General features: G+C 39.3%; 2 protein-coding genes across 2 annotated transcripts; both read left to right on the top strand.

Moving 5' to 3' along the window:
* The first annotated feature begins 1,266 nt into the window (after positions 1–1,266).
* LOC143863485 (cysteine-rich receptor-like protein kinase 43) lies at positions 1,267–7,081 on the top strand. Its single transcript, XM_077374156.1, has 6 exons — positions 1,267–1,466; positions 1,543–1,711; positions 2,188–2,398; positions 4,279–4,513; positions 5,685–5,835; positions 6,534–7,081. The coding sequence occupies exons 3-6, from the start codon at positions 2,263–2,265 to the stop codon at positions 6,837–6,839; spliced, it is 828 nt and encodes a 275-aa protein (XP_077230271.1). The 5' UTR covers positions 1,267–1,466; positions 1,543–1,711; positions 2,188–2,262; the 3' UTR covers positions 6,840–7,081.
* A 376-nt stretch (positions 7,082–7,457) lies between these two features.
* Positions 7,458–12,273, top strand: LOC143863484 (uncharacterized). The gene is made up of 5 exons (XM_077374155.1): positions 7,458–7,846; positions 7,970–8,019; positions 8,887–9,013; positions 11,309–11,413; positions 11,499–12,273. The coding sequence occupies exons 1-5, from the start codon at positions 7,735–7,737 to the stop codon at positions 12,122–12,124; spliced, it is 1,020 nt and encodes a 339-aa protein (XP_077230270.1). The 5' UTR covers positions 7,458–7,734; the 3' UTR covers positions 12,125–12,273.
* The last annotated feature ends 4,414 nt before the right edge of the window (positions 12,274–16,687 follow it).

Below are 16,687 nucleotides of genomic sequence, written 5' to 3'. Positions count from 1 at the left end.
AGCTAGATTAGGTAGCTACCTTAAATTAGCAATTAGGCTAATCTTAGAAGGTAGGATTTCTAGAATTATCTCTTGCCTTGGTTATGTTTATCTTGTATGTGCTCTATATAAGCACACCTTGAGATCCATTGTAATTTATTCAAGAATAATAGAAATTCTCTAAAATTCTTCAGTTGCCTCTAGAAAACTAGCTATATTTTATTCCGCACCTAGAGGGTGCAATGATACATCTATTAGCCGTCGTCCTAGGTTTGGTGGTCCAACAAACCACAACATCAATTCCTCCAGTGGTTGGTGGTAATGGTAGAAGCCAACACTTTTTTGTTTGAACCACAAAATACAGGGTTGGCCCCAACATTTTATTAACACGACTATAAACAAAGTCATCGGATCACTTTTTCATTAGTAAATTAGGCTTTATCTTAAAGTTGACACCCACTAGTTAGGCACTTAGGCCCCACCAGTGTCGCTTGATTGGATCCATTGATGTGGTGCTGAGAAACAAGGGCAATCCATTGCCAAAGTGACCTATTAGGCTTTATTCACCCACGAATTGGGTCCCACCAGTGTCGGTGTGAAACCCATTGAGAAAGAGACCTTAGGGGTGTCCTCTTCCCTTAGGAAGTGATATATTCGCCACCTTTTTTGTTCTTAATTTGGGATCATAGATTTAATCGGACTGAAATTTCGGATTTCGGTTGGGTCTACTACCGAATTTCGGCCGAAATTTAGTCCTAAATTTCGAAAAATTGCATTTTTAAAAGAAAATTTATATTATCCCAAAATTTTGGAATTAATAAGAAATTACTTTTTTTCATTACTGGATTTCGGAATTTCGGCTGAAATTTTAGTTTCGGTTTTGGTAGGGCCGAAACGTATACCTAAACCGAAATTTAAAACCATGCTTGGGATAGCCCTTCTAGTGAATATATGACTAGCTACCCTTTTAGAATAGAGGGGGCTGTCCAAAGTAAACAAAAGGGTAGCTAGTCATAAATATACTAAAAGGGCTGTCCCCAGTAAAAAAGAGGGGTGCGAATATATCACTTCCTTAGTACAAACCATTAATTTGCATCTAAATAAATTTTCGTGGTACCTAAAGAACACCAAAACAGAAGAGGAAAAGGTACTGATCTGACGGTCAGAACTCGTTGGATCCATAACCCTGATACGTGTATGGTGGAATTTTATTGGGACCCAATTTGGGGTGTCTCTACTTTCTAAGAACATGTTCTTTGTCCCCATTAAAAGTTTTCCGTTCTGTTCCTTTCTACTGCATTTATTTTCTGTTGCTTGTCCTCTCTGAAGACCCTTTTTGTGGCAACGTGTTGAGGGAAAACCCATTTCTTAAATTCATGGATTAAACACAACCCATGAAAGAAAAAATCCCTTTTCACTGCTCATGATGAAACCCGGAAAATTTCTCGACAACCTCGTAAAACCCTTCAAATCCCGTTCAGATAAAGGTAACCCAGAAAGCCCCCTTCTTCTTTTTTTTTATAGCAATTTTGTCATTTTTTTATTGACAGTTTGTTGTATCAGACTCACAGAGAGAGAGAGAGAGAGAGAGAGAGAGAGAGAGAGAGGACGAGTTAGAGACTATTGTTGCTCAGGAGCAGAAACTTTTCTCTTTCGAAACCCTTGTTAATGCCACCCAAACTTTCAATTTGAAACATAAACTTGGGGAAGGTGGTTTGGGTCCGTATTCAAGGTAATTTTTTTGTTAGCTCTCTCTTTTTCTTTGTCTTCTTTTTTTTTAGAAAAATACTATGCAAGAGTTTGATAAATAAAAATAATACTGTGCAATAGTTTGAGGAATCAAGTTGCTAAAGTTTCTGTTGTGTTGAGTTTCTGCATGCATCATTTTATATTTTCTGATTAGGCCCTCTTTGGATTGCAAGAAAAACATTTCTGACAGAAATTTTTTTCTTTATAATTTTTTTTTCTTTCCGTAATTTAGAGGGAAATGATATGATTATGGTAAATTTAGATAGATAATATCATAAATTGAAGGTTACTCTGAGTAAAATTTGAATCTGATTAGTGCAAATTATGTTTTTCATGTGTAAAAAAAGTAGGGACTGAAAAATATTTTTCCTTTCCAAATTTTTCCATGAAATTTCTGTAATCCAAACAGGGCATTAGTTTATGTGGGTTTCCATAATTTATTTTTTTGGTTGGGTATAGGGAAAGTTGGAAGATGGGAGGGAGATTGCAGTAAAGAAGCTTTCGCATATCTCAAGGCAAGGGAAGGAGGAGTTCATGAATGAGGCAAGGCTTCTGGCTCGAATGCAGCACCGGAACGTGGTGACCCTGCTGGGATACTGCGCCCATGGCACAGAGAAGCTTCTCGTCTATGAGTATGTCGCTAAAGAGAGCCTTGACAAGATTCTCTTCCGTAAGCTTCTTCCCCCTCCATTTCTCTGGAAATACTCTGAAAATTTCTGGAATGTGCTAGCTAAGTGTTTAGTATTATATGGACACCATTGGTTTGCTCACCACTCACTCTGGAAATGCCACTGTTAAATATATTGAAAATTTTGTATTCTTATTTTGTTTTTGAATGGCAAAAATTTGCATTCTTATTAAGTATTTATACCATTACTGACGAAATTTCTCCCACCATTACAGAATGAACTACCGTCTAGCCATGTCTCTCATCTTAGATTTCACATTTGCAAGTACATTCAAATGTTATACAATTGAATTTCGAATTGTTGTAAGAGGCTTTCAATGGGTTTTAATTTTCAAAATTTGGGGGTTCTTGTTTAGAACTGATATGGTGACTTTTTTTTAATGAAAGTGTCAGAATTAAAAGTAAAACCATTCAGATGTCTAGAATACAATATTAGACGAAGAGCAATGTTGCAGACCTCGATTGGCCACGGCTGTTGATCCGTATGGGCTAGATCTTCAATTGTCTCTCTGGATGAACTGATCTTTGATGGGGAAGGTCTTCTTTTGGTCAGTTAGATGGCAGCATAGACCAATCCCCGTATGTATATATTGAAAAACAATTGTTAGTATTCGACGCATAATAGAACTCTAGAAATTGAAGTAACTACTAATCATGATGTAATTAAACTTATTACTACACTAAACATCCATGTATTAATGGAATAACACTACCCCTTATTGATCCAGTAATTTAACTATTGATCTCACTCATCAATATAGACCGTAGATCTAAGATCAATGATTGCCCACCTAAGATCTTGCACGAAGATCTCAGGTTATCCAATATTGCTCGATTGAACAGTCTCTGACTTGATCCATGAAATTTAATTAAACTTATGAGTACTCTAAACATCCTTGTATTAATGGAATAACACTACCCCATGGTCAATGGGTAAATCCAGTAATTTAACGCTTGATCTCACTCATCAATATAGACTGTAGATCTAAGATCAATGATTGCCCACATAAGATCTTGCATGAAGATCTCAGGTTATCCAATATTGCTCGGTTGAACAGTCTCTGACTTAATCCGTGAAATTTCTCCACCTACGAATGTAGTGCAATGAATGGTTCACCCTCTTATTTTGGTGAGAGCCTCTAGTTCCGTCCTATCTATCTAGCTATCTATCTATCCATCATGGAATGTTCTTTATTATTGCAAATAATGAAACTACAGAATATCTTTTTATCTATCTTTTCTTTTTATCTATCTTTTCATGGAATGTTCTTTATTAATGCAAATAATTTCACTTTCTTTTCCACGGACGGTAGGTAACCAAGAGTGAGCCTTAATATTGAAACTGACCAGGAATGAGCATGACCATATACTTCTATCCAGATACTCGAAGCCCTTTTACTGATGCAGCCGTTTGCTAATACGATTTAGGACATTTGCTAATGAGATTCAAGGCAACTCTAATCTCTACTAACATGTCTGAGTGTTGGTCCAACTTAGCACGAGTGCGTTGTTGTGAGTGTTGGTCCAACTTTAGCAAGAGTGTGTTGTTGCCAGGCCATTCGGGGCTGGACTCGTTCTGACCCCTGATGTGGCACAATTGCCCCGCAAACCATGGTTTAAAGTGGATAATTCGGTATAGAGGAGGAGAACCCTTTGGGGAGACTCTAACTCAAACTTTTACCGAACACTTGGGGGTTGGAAATGAATGAACACTCTAAGGGATCTGTGCTCTGATACCAATTTGGTGTAAATTGATAGGTTCACAACAACTTGCATTCCAAGATGACAAATGTTAATTTTCTTGTTTGGCTAAATATCAAGTTTAGTATTTTACGGATTGAGATGGGTTTGATGGTGTGCAGATGCGGAGAGGCGTGGGGAATTGGACTGGAAGAGGCGGTATGACGTGATAGTCGGTGTAGCACGAGGGCTGGTGTACCTGCACGAAGACTCCCACAACTGCATCATTCACCGGGACATCAAGGCCAGCAACATCCTTCTTGATGACAAGTGGATTCCTAAGATAGCCGACTTCGGGATGGCCAAGCTCTTCCCCGATGACCAGACACGTATCAACACAAGAGTTTCCGGCACCAAGTAGGTCCCTCTCCTCTCTTAATTGAGTTTTTGTCTGGTGCCCCATCAACCATTGAGCTATTGGAGGATTCATGTGGTATATGTATCGTCCAAACGCAGGCCCATCTATAGTCCCAACTTAGATGGGGAAAAATCAAACTGATTGGACGATCAATCTAATTTCTCTATGTATTCTGTTGGCCATATTTTTTTCCTAAAAGGAGTTCGAGATCAGCATTTCTGTTTGATCTATCCTATGTCTTGTTTCGAAAATCTGGTGGGTAATTTGGGGCTCCTTTCGCAATGCTTCAGCGCTTCCATGTGATCTCTCCTTTGTCTTGTTTCAAAAATTCAATGGGTATTTTGGGGTCCATTTGGATTCACCAAAAAGTGGGAAAATCAAAGTAAAAGACACATTTTCCATTTCCTAACATTATATGGTTGTCATTTATTATTCACATGGCAGTCCTTGTTGGCAGTAAAATTTTCAAATCCAGCGCTGTTTTTTACTCTTCGACTTTCCTCTTAAATTGGGAGAAAAAAGAAAGTAAAGAAATGGGAATCTATATTCCTTTCTTCCTACTTCTATATTACGGCATCCAAACGGACCTTTGGGGTTCACTTTTCCTTCTACTTCTAAATTACACCATCCAAAAGGAACTTTGGGGCTCATTTTTTCTTCTACTTCTATATTATGCCATCAAATGGACCCTTCTGGCTGTTTTTCCTTATTCTTCTATATTACAACGTCAAAATGTACATTTGGGCTCATTCAGCAAATTCTCATTCCCCCTCTTTTTGAGCAGACGAAATGAGACTGTCCAAATGAGAGAATGAGAATCACTTGAAGCAACTCAGTGCTAGTTTGTCGAATGTGTTCTTCTTGACTCTTTTTTATCATTTTCCCTTTTCTTCCCATAAAAGAGTAGCAAACTGCCGGCAGAGAATGGTTGCTGAATGTCACCTTGATCTCACCTTGATATCACCTTGGTCTGTGAAAATAAGGGTCGAAATGGTCTGCAAATTTTTTTTTGAAAAGGGTGTTTGACATTCTTCAAAATGGTTGTGAAAAAAGTGGTGAAAAACAAGTTCAATATACTTGGAAATGAATGATGAGAAGCGAATTGACATGTCTATCAGATTTTCTTTGAAGATGACGTTTTTGTGTGGATATTTTTGTATGCAAGCGTAGCGGATACATGGCTCCCGAGTACCTCATGCATGGGCACCTTTCGGTGAAGGCTGACGTTTTCAGTTTTGGCATTGTGATACTAGAGTTAGTCAGCGGCAAAACGAATTCTTCCTTCAATTTTGATCCCAATAATCAGAGCCTCCTTGAATGGGTGAGTGTAAAAATCGAGTTAGACTATTTTTACTCATGTTGTGTCAAAAGAGTAGTTATAAATTGTGTTTTGGAAAGGAAAATGTAATGGGTTATGTAAGGGGAATAGTGTTGAAAACTTTTATCTTATAGGGCCCTGGAATTATATCCTAGGCCATCATACGAAGGAACCCATGGGGGACTCCTGATTCCTTTTCATGTAACCTACGTATGAATTATTAATACATCTTCATCACTTTTCAAAAAAAAAAAAAAAAGATTAGTTATAAATACATTAAATGGGTGTCGCAAGGAAAAAAAAAAAAAAAAAGCGACTGAATACATCACTTCCCTAATTTTTATCATAATTTTATTGCCACCCCAACCCAATATCCAATTTTTGAATGTTTTACTATTTTTGCCCCAGGCCTATCCGAACCCTACCCGATCCGATTTGAAAATTTGAGTTAGACAGTTTGGGTTAGGGTTGAGAGATTTAGAGTTGGGTTGGGTTAGGGCTGACCCTCTTCGATCTGGGGCTAAGTTTGGGTCGGGTTAGGGTTGTGGTGATGCTACTTCTGGTTGGGTTGGGGTTGGCCTCAACCCAATCCAACCCTGCCCAAGTTGCACCCCTAGTACTATAGGTTTTTCCATCTCATATATTATAAGAAGAAATCGACTCCTCTGTTGCTGATGAGACTCTGTTTGGCATTGTTACAGGCATACAGGCTTTACAAGAAACAGCAAAGCTTAGAGATTATGGACCCAACTCTGTCGTCCACAAAAGCCATAGATCAAGTTGCAATGTGCATTCAGATCGGGCTTTTGTGCACTCAAGCCGACCCAAAGCTACGGCCCACCATGCAACGTGTGGTTGTGATTCTGTCAAAGAAGGCCAGCACGCTCGACGAACCAATGAGGCCCGGGTGCCCCGGCTCGAGATACAGGCAAAGACACAGCCCTGGAGGCATATCCACATCAGGCGTGCATCAACCTCTTGTACCACCTCCAGGGCGTTCGCCTTGAGGTCGAATACTTAACTTACTCTGTGCCATCAACTCTACTGCTACTTCAAGCCCAAGATCACCTGCTTACCAACAAGGCTAGCTTGGTTAACCATGTGTAATTTTGGCTTATTCATTGTTGTATACTTGTGTCATGAAGAGTGAGCCTCTTTTACAGGTGAGATGTAGTCTTGTTACATGTAAAATACGTGGACGACTCTTGGGAATGTGATAATGCAAAGTGCTTGTTTAAGTTGGGATTTATTTAGGGGTATGATACATTCACACTCCGCATTAAAGTCTGCCACAATTCACGTTAAGAGGGGTTCGTATCATCCTACAGGGGTGCGAATTTATCATCTCCCTTTATTTATTGCAAACTGTGAAAAAACTAAGCATGTCAGTTTCAATATATTCTGCAAAATTTTGGAATAAACTTGATAGTTTATTATAAACGAATTACTGATTCTGTCCCAACCAGAATGGTGTGCCTAATCTGTTTCCTGCCTTAAAAGGTGGTATTCTGATTCCACCCCAATCAGAATGGAATTTTTTTTTTAGAATTTTTTGAATTAAAATTTTTATTTATTTTTTCTTATTCGGAGTATCAGAATAGGCATGAGAATTTTTCTGTGGGTTTTCCATCTACATGGTAAATCCAAGTGACTGAATCGATTTGGTCCATCAGATCAACGGTCCAGATTACACAGACATGTCCCATGTGGGACCCATGTTGATGCAATCAACCTAGTCACTAACCCACTGCTACAATCTCGGGTTCCCTGATTCGAAGAAACCGATTCAGATTCTACAAATCCTCTTAAAATCCCCATAATCTCTCTCTCTCTCTCTCTTAATGTTCTTCTCTTTTTCTTAGTTTTCTCTTTCAAGAAGTGAGTTATCTGATCGAGATAAGCATGGCCCACTATCAGAAAGCACAGATTTTTGAACTTGGTAATGGAAGTATGGCCGTGAAAATCAGCAATTGGGGTGCCACTATCACTTCCGTTCTCGTGCCCGATGCCCAAGGTATCATCCATTTTTCCTTTGTTTCTCATTTCTTCTTCGTATCCTCTTCTTATTACCGAGAGAAATGTTTTTGATTGTGGGTGTTTTTTTCTTTTGTCTTTTTCTGCACTTGGGTCGGTGCAGGAAATCTTGCCGATGTTGTTCTCGGATTCGACTCCCTCGAACCATACCTCGTGAGTTCTCTAAGGACCCATTTCGGTTTTCATTCAATATCTTTGTTCTAGGTCTAGATTATCTGTTTTAGAGATAAGGATATGTTTTTTTTTTCTGTTGTTTTGAATGTTTTTTATTGTGGGGATGATTCTGCGAAATCAATGCTTGTGGAATGAGAAGTTCTTAGAATTGATTAGTCTACTTTGTGGATTGTGGAACTAGTTAGGTAGTTGCTTATTTGCTTCTATGTTTCAAGTGTCTTTGTTTCAAATTGTTAACATTTTTTTTTTTTTTTTTGCAAATTCAATCATGGAAAATATTGATTTTACTTGAGATTTTTGTTGTACGTGGTCTTTTTTCAAATAAGGTTCTGATTTTATTTTATTTTTCTAATCAGCTGTTGATAAGCTATGGATATTCTGTCATTTGTATATAGGTTACATTATAAAATCAAAGTCATTTTTGTTCATTTGTCAGAAATTCTCTAGTAAATCATATTTTCACATGCGATGTTCTTCAGATTTTTCTTTTCTGTCAAATGATAATAATTTATTGGTATGGATTTGATTTTTCTTTTCTAAGCTCTATTCAGATATCCTGGTGTTTGTCTATGGTTTAAGTTAGAGAATAATCAAATCCATACCAATAAATTATTGTAATTTGACAGCTTATTGGAAACTATACTTATAAAGGTTATTCATGTTCTATGGACGTTGGGTTTTCTACTATTTGTTTCTTATGCTGTTTGGAGATACTGGTGTTTGTATATAGGGTAAATTAGAGAAATATCAAATAAGGCATTTCATCATTATGTGAAATGCACTCTTAAATTATGATTGCATATGCTCAAGTTGATTATTTCTTCCCCCTGAATTCTATTTGATCAGAAAGGCACTTCTCCATACTTTGGATGCATTGTTGGCCGAGCTGCTAACCGAATCAAAGATGGGAAGTTTACTCTCAGAGGCATGCAGTATTCTTTACCCATCAACAATCCCCCCAACAGTCTCCATGGTAAGGAGCACAATTTCCTGTAACGGGAAACACTTTCATCCAATCTCATGGAATTGATATTTGAAAGTTATTGATTATGTTTAAAACCTGTGATGCTGGACTCGTATGGTTTGATCTAAATGCATCAATGAATCCTGTATTTTGGTGTTATTGCATGCTTTATAATATATCTATTTGTTAAAGAAACTCGGTAGAAATTTTGATTAGGGGAAATCAAAAAAAAAATTATTGGATGCTGATATCTTCATTGACATAAAATGGTCAAAATTCCTCAATTTCTGGTGCCTACCCCCCACAGCTCAATTTTTTTCTAACACATAGTGGATGGTGCACTCTGTGTGAAGCACAAGTTTGAGATTGTGGATTTGATGGGTTTCATCTCATTTCTTTTCTACTAAGCAAAGTTGAATCCCAAATTACCTTCCAGGAAAAAGAAAAAGAAAAAGGGAGAGAGTAATCCCTATGTTACCAACATAGATACTTTAACTGGGTTTAACAGAAATAACTGACTTCTTTCTTACAAGAAAATAACTGGGTTTATGCAGCTCAATTGGATGTTGATCTCTGGAAATCGCATTTTTGAGGTTGTGGGTTTGATCTCAGCGTTTTTCTAATAAGGAAAGATGAATCCCAGCTTACCTGCCAAAAATAAAAGAGGGAGAGAGCAATCCCAATGTAATTAATTTAAATAACTAACTCAATTCTTTTTTAGCAAGAAAATGACTGGGTTTTACATTGATCCCTTGTTTCAAATCCACTTACTGAAGCACGTTCCAATTGTTTACAAATATATTTAAATTATATGGAATAGAGAAAGGGTTCCTGGGTCATTTTTATGGTCATGGCTAGAAGGGGGGATATATTCATAACCACTTTATTGTTCAGGTATCCTAGAAAAACTTCAAATCAAGCCGTGTACCGTACAAACAGTAAGAAATTGCAAGGATATTTTTTTCATGATTTAGTTGACAATCTTTCATTGTGTGCTCTCTTTTGCAACAATTAGCCCAAATAAGAGAGAGAGAGAACAATCGACGGTAGCCTAGGGAGAGACAAGAGAAAACAACCGATCTTCGGGGGCGAAAAAAAGGCGACAAAAAAGGCGATTTCAAACGCTCCCTCCCTAGGTCAACGGTAGCCTAGGGAGGGAGGGAGGGTCTCTCTCTCTCTCTCTCCCTTCTTCTGTATCTTTTGCGCCTCGCCCTCTCTTTCTAGTCTCTCCCCATTGCTGGCTCTCTCTCGTCTCCCTCTTTTCCTCTGTATCTTTTGAGTCTCGCCATCTCTTTCTCGTCTCTCTCATGGTTGGCAAAAATGAGCCGTGGAGGCCAAATCTGGAGTATGGCTCTTTGTGGTGGCTAGATTTGGGGCCGTGAAGCTGGATTTGGAGCCAAAGAAAACCACGGAGGTTGCCGGAGGCCGTGAAAGGCCGTGGGTTGCTGGATTCGGAGCCGTGAAAGGCTGGCTATAGGCGGAACGAGGCCGTGGAGAATTTGGGAGGTTGTGGGTTGCCGGATTAGGAATAAGGTTGCTAGGTTTGGCTGTAGGAGGTTGTAGTCATCGTAATCAAGATCGTGGGTGGTGGCCTGAGGACGGGCGTGGTGGCCAGTGGCAATGGAGGTTGCCGGATTCTTGATGACGGTGGTGGTGGCTGAGACTCCCCCAGCGGAGATGATTTTTGTGGAGGAGATGGAGGTGGGACTGGAGGTGGTGCCCGCGGTGATTGGTGGTTGTACGGGATGGAGGTCGCCGGAGATCCAACGATGTTATTGGATTGTTGGCTATCGTGCACGGTGAGGGCGCACAATAGCTCTGGGCCTTCGAGCGGGATTTTTGAAAATTGAATTCGGAATGTGGTGGAGAAGTCTGTGTGACGTGGCATGTCACGATCTTGACTGGGTGGGCCCCACAATATGGCATTTTTTGTTGGATTCGATACAATTAAGGCTATTGGATAATGTAAGGGGTAATGGGTTTCCTTTGGGCCAAGGAGAATGTTCCTGGGCAATTCATACTAGGTAAATCTGGTGGGACTACTGGTCCCCATTGTAAATTTGCTGGTATGAATATATTTGTCAATTTTCAAAAAAGAGAGAGAAAACAGCCTTTATGCCTATCATTATGTTTTAGAATCAGATGCATTTAATTATTGAACAAATCTCTGTAAATTTATCATTTGAGAAACTGCATGGTGATTGTTCCAAAATAACTGAAGGTTGACCTGGTCTACGTGTTATCTTCCTATATCAATGTAGCGTCGATTCCTAGTCTAGTTATCTAGTATGCTGATCTATTCAGGTGGGCATAAGGGTTTTGATAAAGTGCTGTGGGAGGTAGCAGAACATAAAGATGGTGAAACCCCATCAATTGCCTTCAAATATCGTAGCCATGATGGCGAGGAAGGTAATTCTCCTCTTCCCTCTGCCGAAAAATAAAAGAAAATGTAAATGTATTTCCATTCACTGACTCTTCAACTTGTACAAACCAGGTTACCCTGGAGATGTTAGTGTAACTGCAACGTACTCTCTCACTTCAAGCACAACATTGAGACTTGACATGGAAGCAGTGCCTGAGAACAAGGCTACACCAATAAACTTAGCTCAACACACATACTGGAATTTATCTGGTCACAACTCTGGAGATGTTCTCGAGCATTCACTTCAGATATCGGCATCTCACATAACTCCTGTCGATCAAAATTTTATCCCAACAGGTAAAATCATGCCAGTTAAAGGTACTCCCTTTGATTTCACAACTGGGAAAACGATTGGTAGCACAATTCATGAGGTCCCTGGTGGGTATGACCACAACTATGTGCTTGACTGCGGGGAAGAGAAATCAGGCTTGAAGCATGTGGCTAAAGTGAAGGATCCTTTGGGCTCGAGGGTTATGAACCTATGGACCAATGCACCTGGTGTTCAGTTTTATACTGCAAACTATGTTGATGGTGTGGTTGGCAAAGGTGGAGCGGTCTATGGAAAGCATTCAGCGTTATGTTTGGAGACTCAGGGATTCCCAAATGCCATTAACCAGCCAAACTTCCCATCTGTTGTGGTTGAACCACGTGAGAAATATAAACACTCTATGTTGTTTGAGTTCTCAGTTGGGGATTGATGATTTTCATCAATATAATAGATGAAGGGTGAATAAGCTGCTTGCCTTTATAGATTTTCCTTGTTCATATGGGATCTGTCATCATTTTAGCTTGGACGATGGTTTTACAAGATTTCAAATAATAGACGAATGTTGCTATAGTACATAAAGTTATGACTTGTATATGTTGCTTATGAAAACAAGATTTGTTCAATGCTATGAAATACCTCCACCATTAAAAAGTTCAGCAAATATGGAGAGTCAAAGAGGGGGGGGGGGTTGGACGACGTAAAAGTTGAGGCTCGGGGGCATGGAAGTCCATTTACATTTTGTTTGAGAGCTTTAACAAGAATTAGTTTTAGGGTATGGGATGGGAAGAGAGTGGGTTTTTGCAGTGATATCTTGTTAGGGTCATGTCATTTTTCCCAGGCCTTTCCAAACCTCTATATAGGATTGGATTGAGAACTTATATGATGAAGGGCCGTATAAACACTTAAAGGTCATATGATAATGGTACCACCCTTGATATTTGATCCAACAGCAGCTCCTAAAAAAGTGAGCTGCTGTTGGATCAAATACCAAGGATGGGATGACTAGTACATGTTAGTGAGCTGCTGTTGGATCAAATACCAAGGATGGGATGACTAGTACATGTTCATAAGACCGTTCATCATATAATTTTTCGGATTGCCAGTAGGGCTGCAACTCGGGTCGGGCTTGGAGAACCCAACCCTACCCGAGAAATATCTCGGGTCGGGTCGGGTCGGGTTTTTTTTCAGAAAACCCACGATTCCCAAACCCGGCCCTACCCATGATAAATCTCGGGTCGGGTCGGGTTTTTTCACATTGATGCAATTTTTTAAGGAAAATTCTTGTTTGGCAAGGCAACTCAACTCATAGAAGCAGAAATTACACTCACATTACACTTGAATCAAACAATGATGTAATTACACTCACATTACACTTGAATCAAACAATGCCGTAATCAAACAATGTTGTAATTACAATCAAACAATGCTGAATCAAACACTTGAATCAACTCAACTCATGGAAGCAGAAATTACACTTACATATAGTAACAGTGGGTGCGTGGGTTTTCATTTTTAACTTTTAACTAACAATAGAAAAAAATGTACATACTATAACTTCTGTAACTCGGGTCGGGTCGGGCCCCTTCAAACCCGGCTCGACCTGAGATTCATGCGGGCTTTTGAATGCTCAACCCAGCTCGACCCGAAACCCATGAAACCTGAACCCAACCCAGGCTATTTTCGGGTCAGGTCGATGCGGGTCGGGTAAAACCCGGCTCGAGTTGCAGCCCTAATTGCCAGAGATAAAAATGCCAGTGATTTTTTAATCTTACATAAAATGATTGGGGGGGTGAGTTGTGTGGGATGTTACCTTTTATATGAACCCCAGAGTTTAATTGTTTTACTATCCTTGTCTGTGCTTTGAAGATGCTTTGAAGATAGATTCATTGCTTAGGCTAAGGAGGATAGAATAATTTGGACTCCTGATTCTAGAGGTTCTTTCTTAGTCAGATCATTTTCAAAAATTTCTCAGAAACCCTTCAGCTCCCCTTTGACTTTCCCAAGGGTCTAGAGCTCACTAGTGCCTTCAAGAATTCAGGCTTTCTGTTGGACGGTTGAGCTCAACAAGATCAACATGTTACCAAACTCAAAAATTTCTCAGAAACCCTTCAGCTCCCCTTTTACTTCCCCAAGGGTCTAGAACTCACTAGTTCCTTCAAGAATTCAGGCTTTCTGTTGGACGGTTGAGCTCAACAAGATCAACATGTTACCAAACAAATGCATTTGTGCTATATGAAGGAAGAATCCATGGATCATCTTTTTCTCCATTACAAAGCATCTCTCTACTCTAGGGAAGACCCAAGTGTTCAATTGGTTAGGCATGGACTTTATGATCAGTTGGTGCACTAGAGGATTCGGTTCTAATAGGATAATTCTGTGGGACCTCATTCGGAACAGGCTAGAGATAACATTTTTATCTGGTTATTAATCCCCAAAATAGGGATTTATTTGTCTTTTGGTCTCCTGTTTTTTCAAGGAAAAAGGTAATCATGTCTTCAATTTCATTCCTTTAAAAAAAATGAAGTAAAAACAAGGGTAGTGCTTCAAAGTGCAACTGGACAGAGACACCCCTTGAATGATGTTGCATAATGTGGATACAACAAACCCCGATTTGAGCCTGTCTGTCGGGCCAATATGGACAATCCGGCCCGCAAAATATGGTTCGATGATAGGATAACCCATCTAATATCAACACTAGATTTAGATCTGTTTTTTGGTGGCTAATAGACTATCTTTTGCCTTCCAGACTTTTGTTATGTTATGGTCCTGAGTGGGGGGTCTCGCCTAGTTATGGGACTGGGTGGGACCCAGCCTGGTATGGACAGGTTTAAAGGGCCTAGCCTAACACGTTCCATCAGTTCTGGAGCTTTTGGCATATTGGTTAGGCACCGAACTTTTTTCCTCTTATACCCCACTTGCCCGGCACAAACCCCAACCCGCTGTGGTTGAATCATGCCGCCGGAGGTTGTTAGGTTTTTCTTCAAAAATTTACTCTTCCAATAAGGGCAATTTGGTCATTCCGCAGAACCCAATTTTGCCTAGCAAATCCCCAAGGCCAATTCATTTAGGCCTGTTCGTTTAAGATTATGACAACCGGTTGTGAGTGCTAAACCGATTAATGGACTCAAATTTAAACATAAGTTTGAGTCCCATAATCAGTTTGGCTCTCACAACTCAAAATTATGTTTGAGTTCAGCAATTGGTTTGGGACTCGCAATCAGTTGTTATAATCTTAAAAGAACAGGGCCTAAATGTAAGAAAAGAAGCCTAACAGCCCTTGGCCTTTTAACAATTTCCTTTTTTAGACTGTCAAATTTGTAAAGCAATTTTTGTTGGCATAGCTTGGGGTTTTGTCATTATGCAAAAGGTTGGAAAGGGAGTGTGTTTACCAATCTATGTATCTCATATGTCTTTTCTGTATTAAGCTTTGTGATTTTAAATAAATTGAGATTCCAATTGCAGACATCTTATCATTAAGATCATGGCCCACCACGTGGCATGATGCCTAACCATCCTTTGAAAGATAGAAAAGGCTGTCCAGTGGGGCCATCCAATGGCCCAGAAGACAGCATCTTTAGATATGAATCCCTGACAATCTTTATCTCATATTATTACAGCAGGAAAATCATTTCTGAAAGGATTTTTTCCTGGGAAAATATTTTCTTTCTTCAATTCTAAATCGTGGAAGAAAAAAAAAAAATTTCCCAAGAGAATTTCTTACATAAAAAATGTTGTTCTTGCAATCCAAACAGGGAATCACTATTCACAATCAAATCAAAAATCACTATACTCAGCCAAACAGACCCTCTCTTTCTCTCCAAATAGCACGTAGCAAAACCAAAAGAGCCAAGCTCCTTAAAATTTGAACCTCTCATGGTCAAGGCCCAGAGAGCATAGGTACACCACTTTAAACAAATCTGCAATATGGCATGAGAAGACTTAGTAGTGCCCAACACATTTAGGACAAATGAGCAAATCTCTTTGGCCATCCTAGAATGAAAATTTATGATATCCATAGTCTCATGGGCCTCTAAACACATAGCACAATGGTTAATGATAATCATATTGCTACTTCCCACCATCAAAATTTTGTTGAGGCTAGCCATCCAGCCGAACACAAACTCTAGAAGGCGGCATGAGTCCCGCCATATCTTATTCTCAAGTGAGGAAGGCTTAACTAGAACAAGTGTTACTATATAGTATGAAACACCGATTCTGGCCAAATAATCATTGACATTGATTCTTTGACTTTAAGATAGAAAAAAAAAAATTTTGAAAATAGCACGCGCTATAGATAGGCAAACATGATTGATGCAAAAAAAAAGAGCTGTTGTGTCTAACTTTTTAGATGGTAAGAGTAAAGATCTTACATTTTTCCACCTTCAGTCTTTTCTAACATGTGTGATCAAGACCATTGATATGGTGGATCCCTATGAGACAACCTACATGGTCCTTGTCTCGTGCCTCATTAACACACGGGGAGTGATAAATCGACTCCCCAAATTGATAAATCGACTCCCCAAATTGATAAATCGACTCCCCATGTGTCTTTCTCTCTCCTCTAGGTTAGAGAAAGAAAGATGAGGGAGATAAAAACATGGGGAGTCGATTTATCACTGCCCATTAACACACCATTTGTGTATGTGTGTGGTGAGAGAGAGGGAGGGGGAGAGGGGAGAGGGGGAGAGGGAGAGAGAACTCACATTTCCCTTGGATTCACATTATCTGGTCGATTTTGGCGAAAATGCAAAAAGGACCCATTTTTCACCACTCAAAAAGAGCCAATAGGGAATCTCAAGCGATAAAATCAGGATTTTACTTTCTAGGCAACCAAACAAACGACCAAGGAAAATGTTACAAAAAAAAAGTACATTATTTTTTACCCACAATCCCAAGGAAACCCTATATTCCTTACAACCAAATAGACTCTCTACTTAATGATATCTTAGTTGCTTTACTTGAGTCTAAGAAGGGTATGTCAATGTAGCAATAG

Source organism: Tasmannia lanceolata, unplaced genomic scaffold (genome assembly GCF_043159265.1).
Source record: "Tasmannia lanceolata isolate RefF3 unplaced genomic scaffold, GAP_Taslan_0.1 ptg000044l, whole genome shotgun sequence".
Lineage (NCBI taxonomy): Eukaryota > Viridiplantae > Streptophyta > Magnoliopsida > Canellales > Winteraceae > Tasmannia > Tasmannia lanceolata.
The sequence above is the reverse complement of the archived record's forward strand: the minus strand, read 5'-3'. Positions and strand labels throughout refer to the sequence as shown.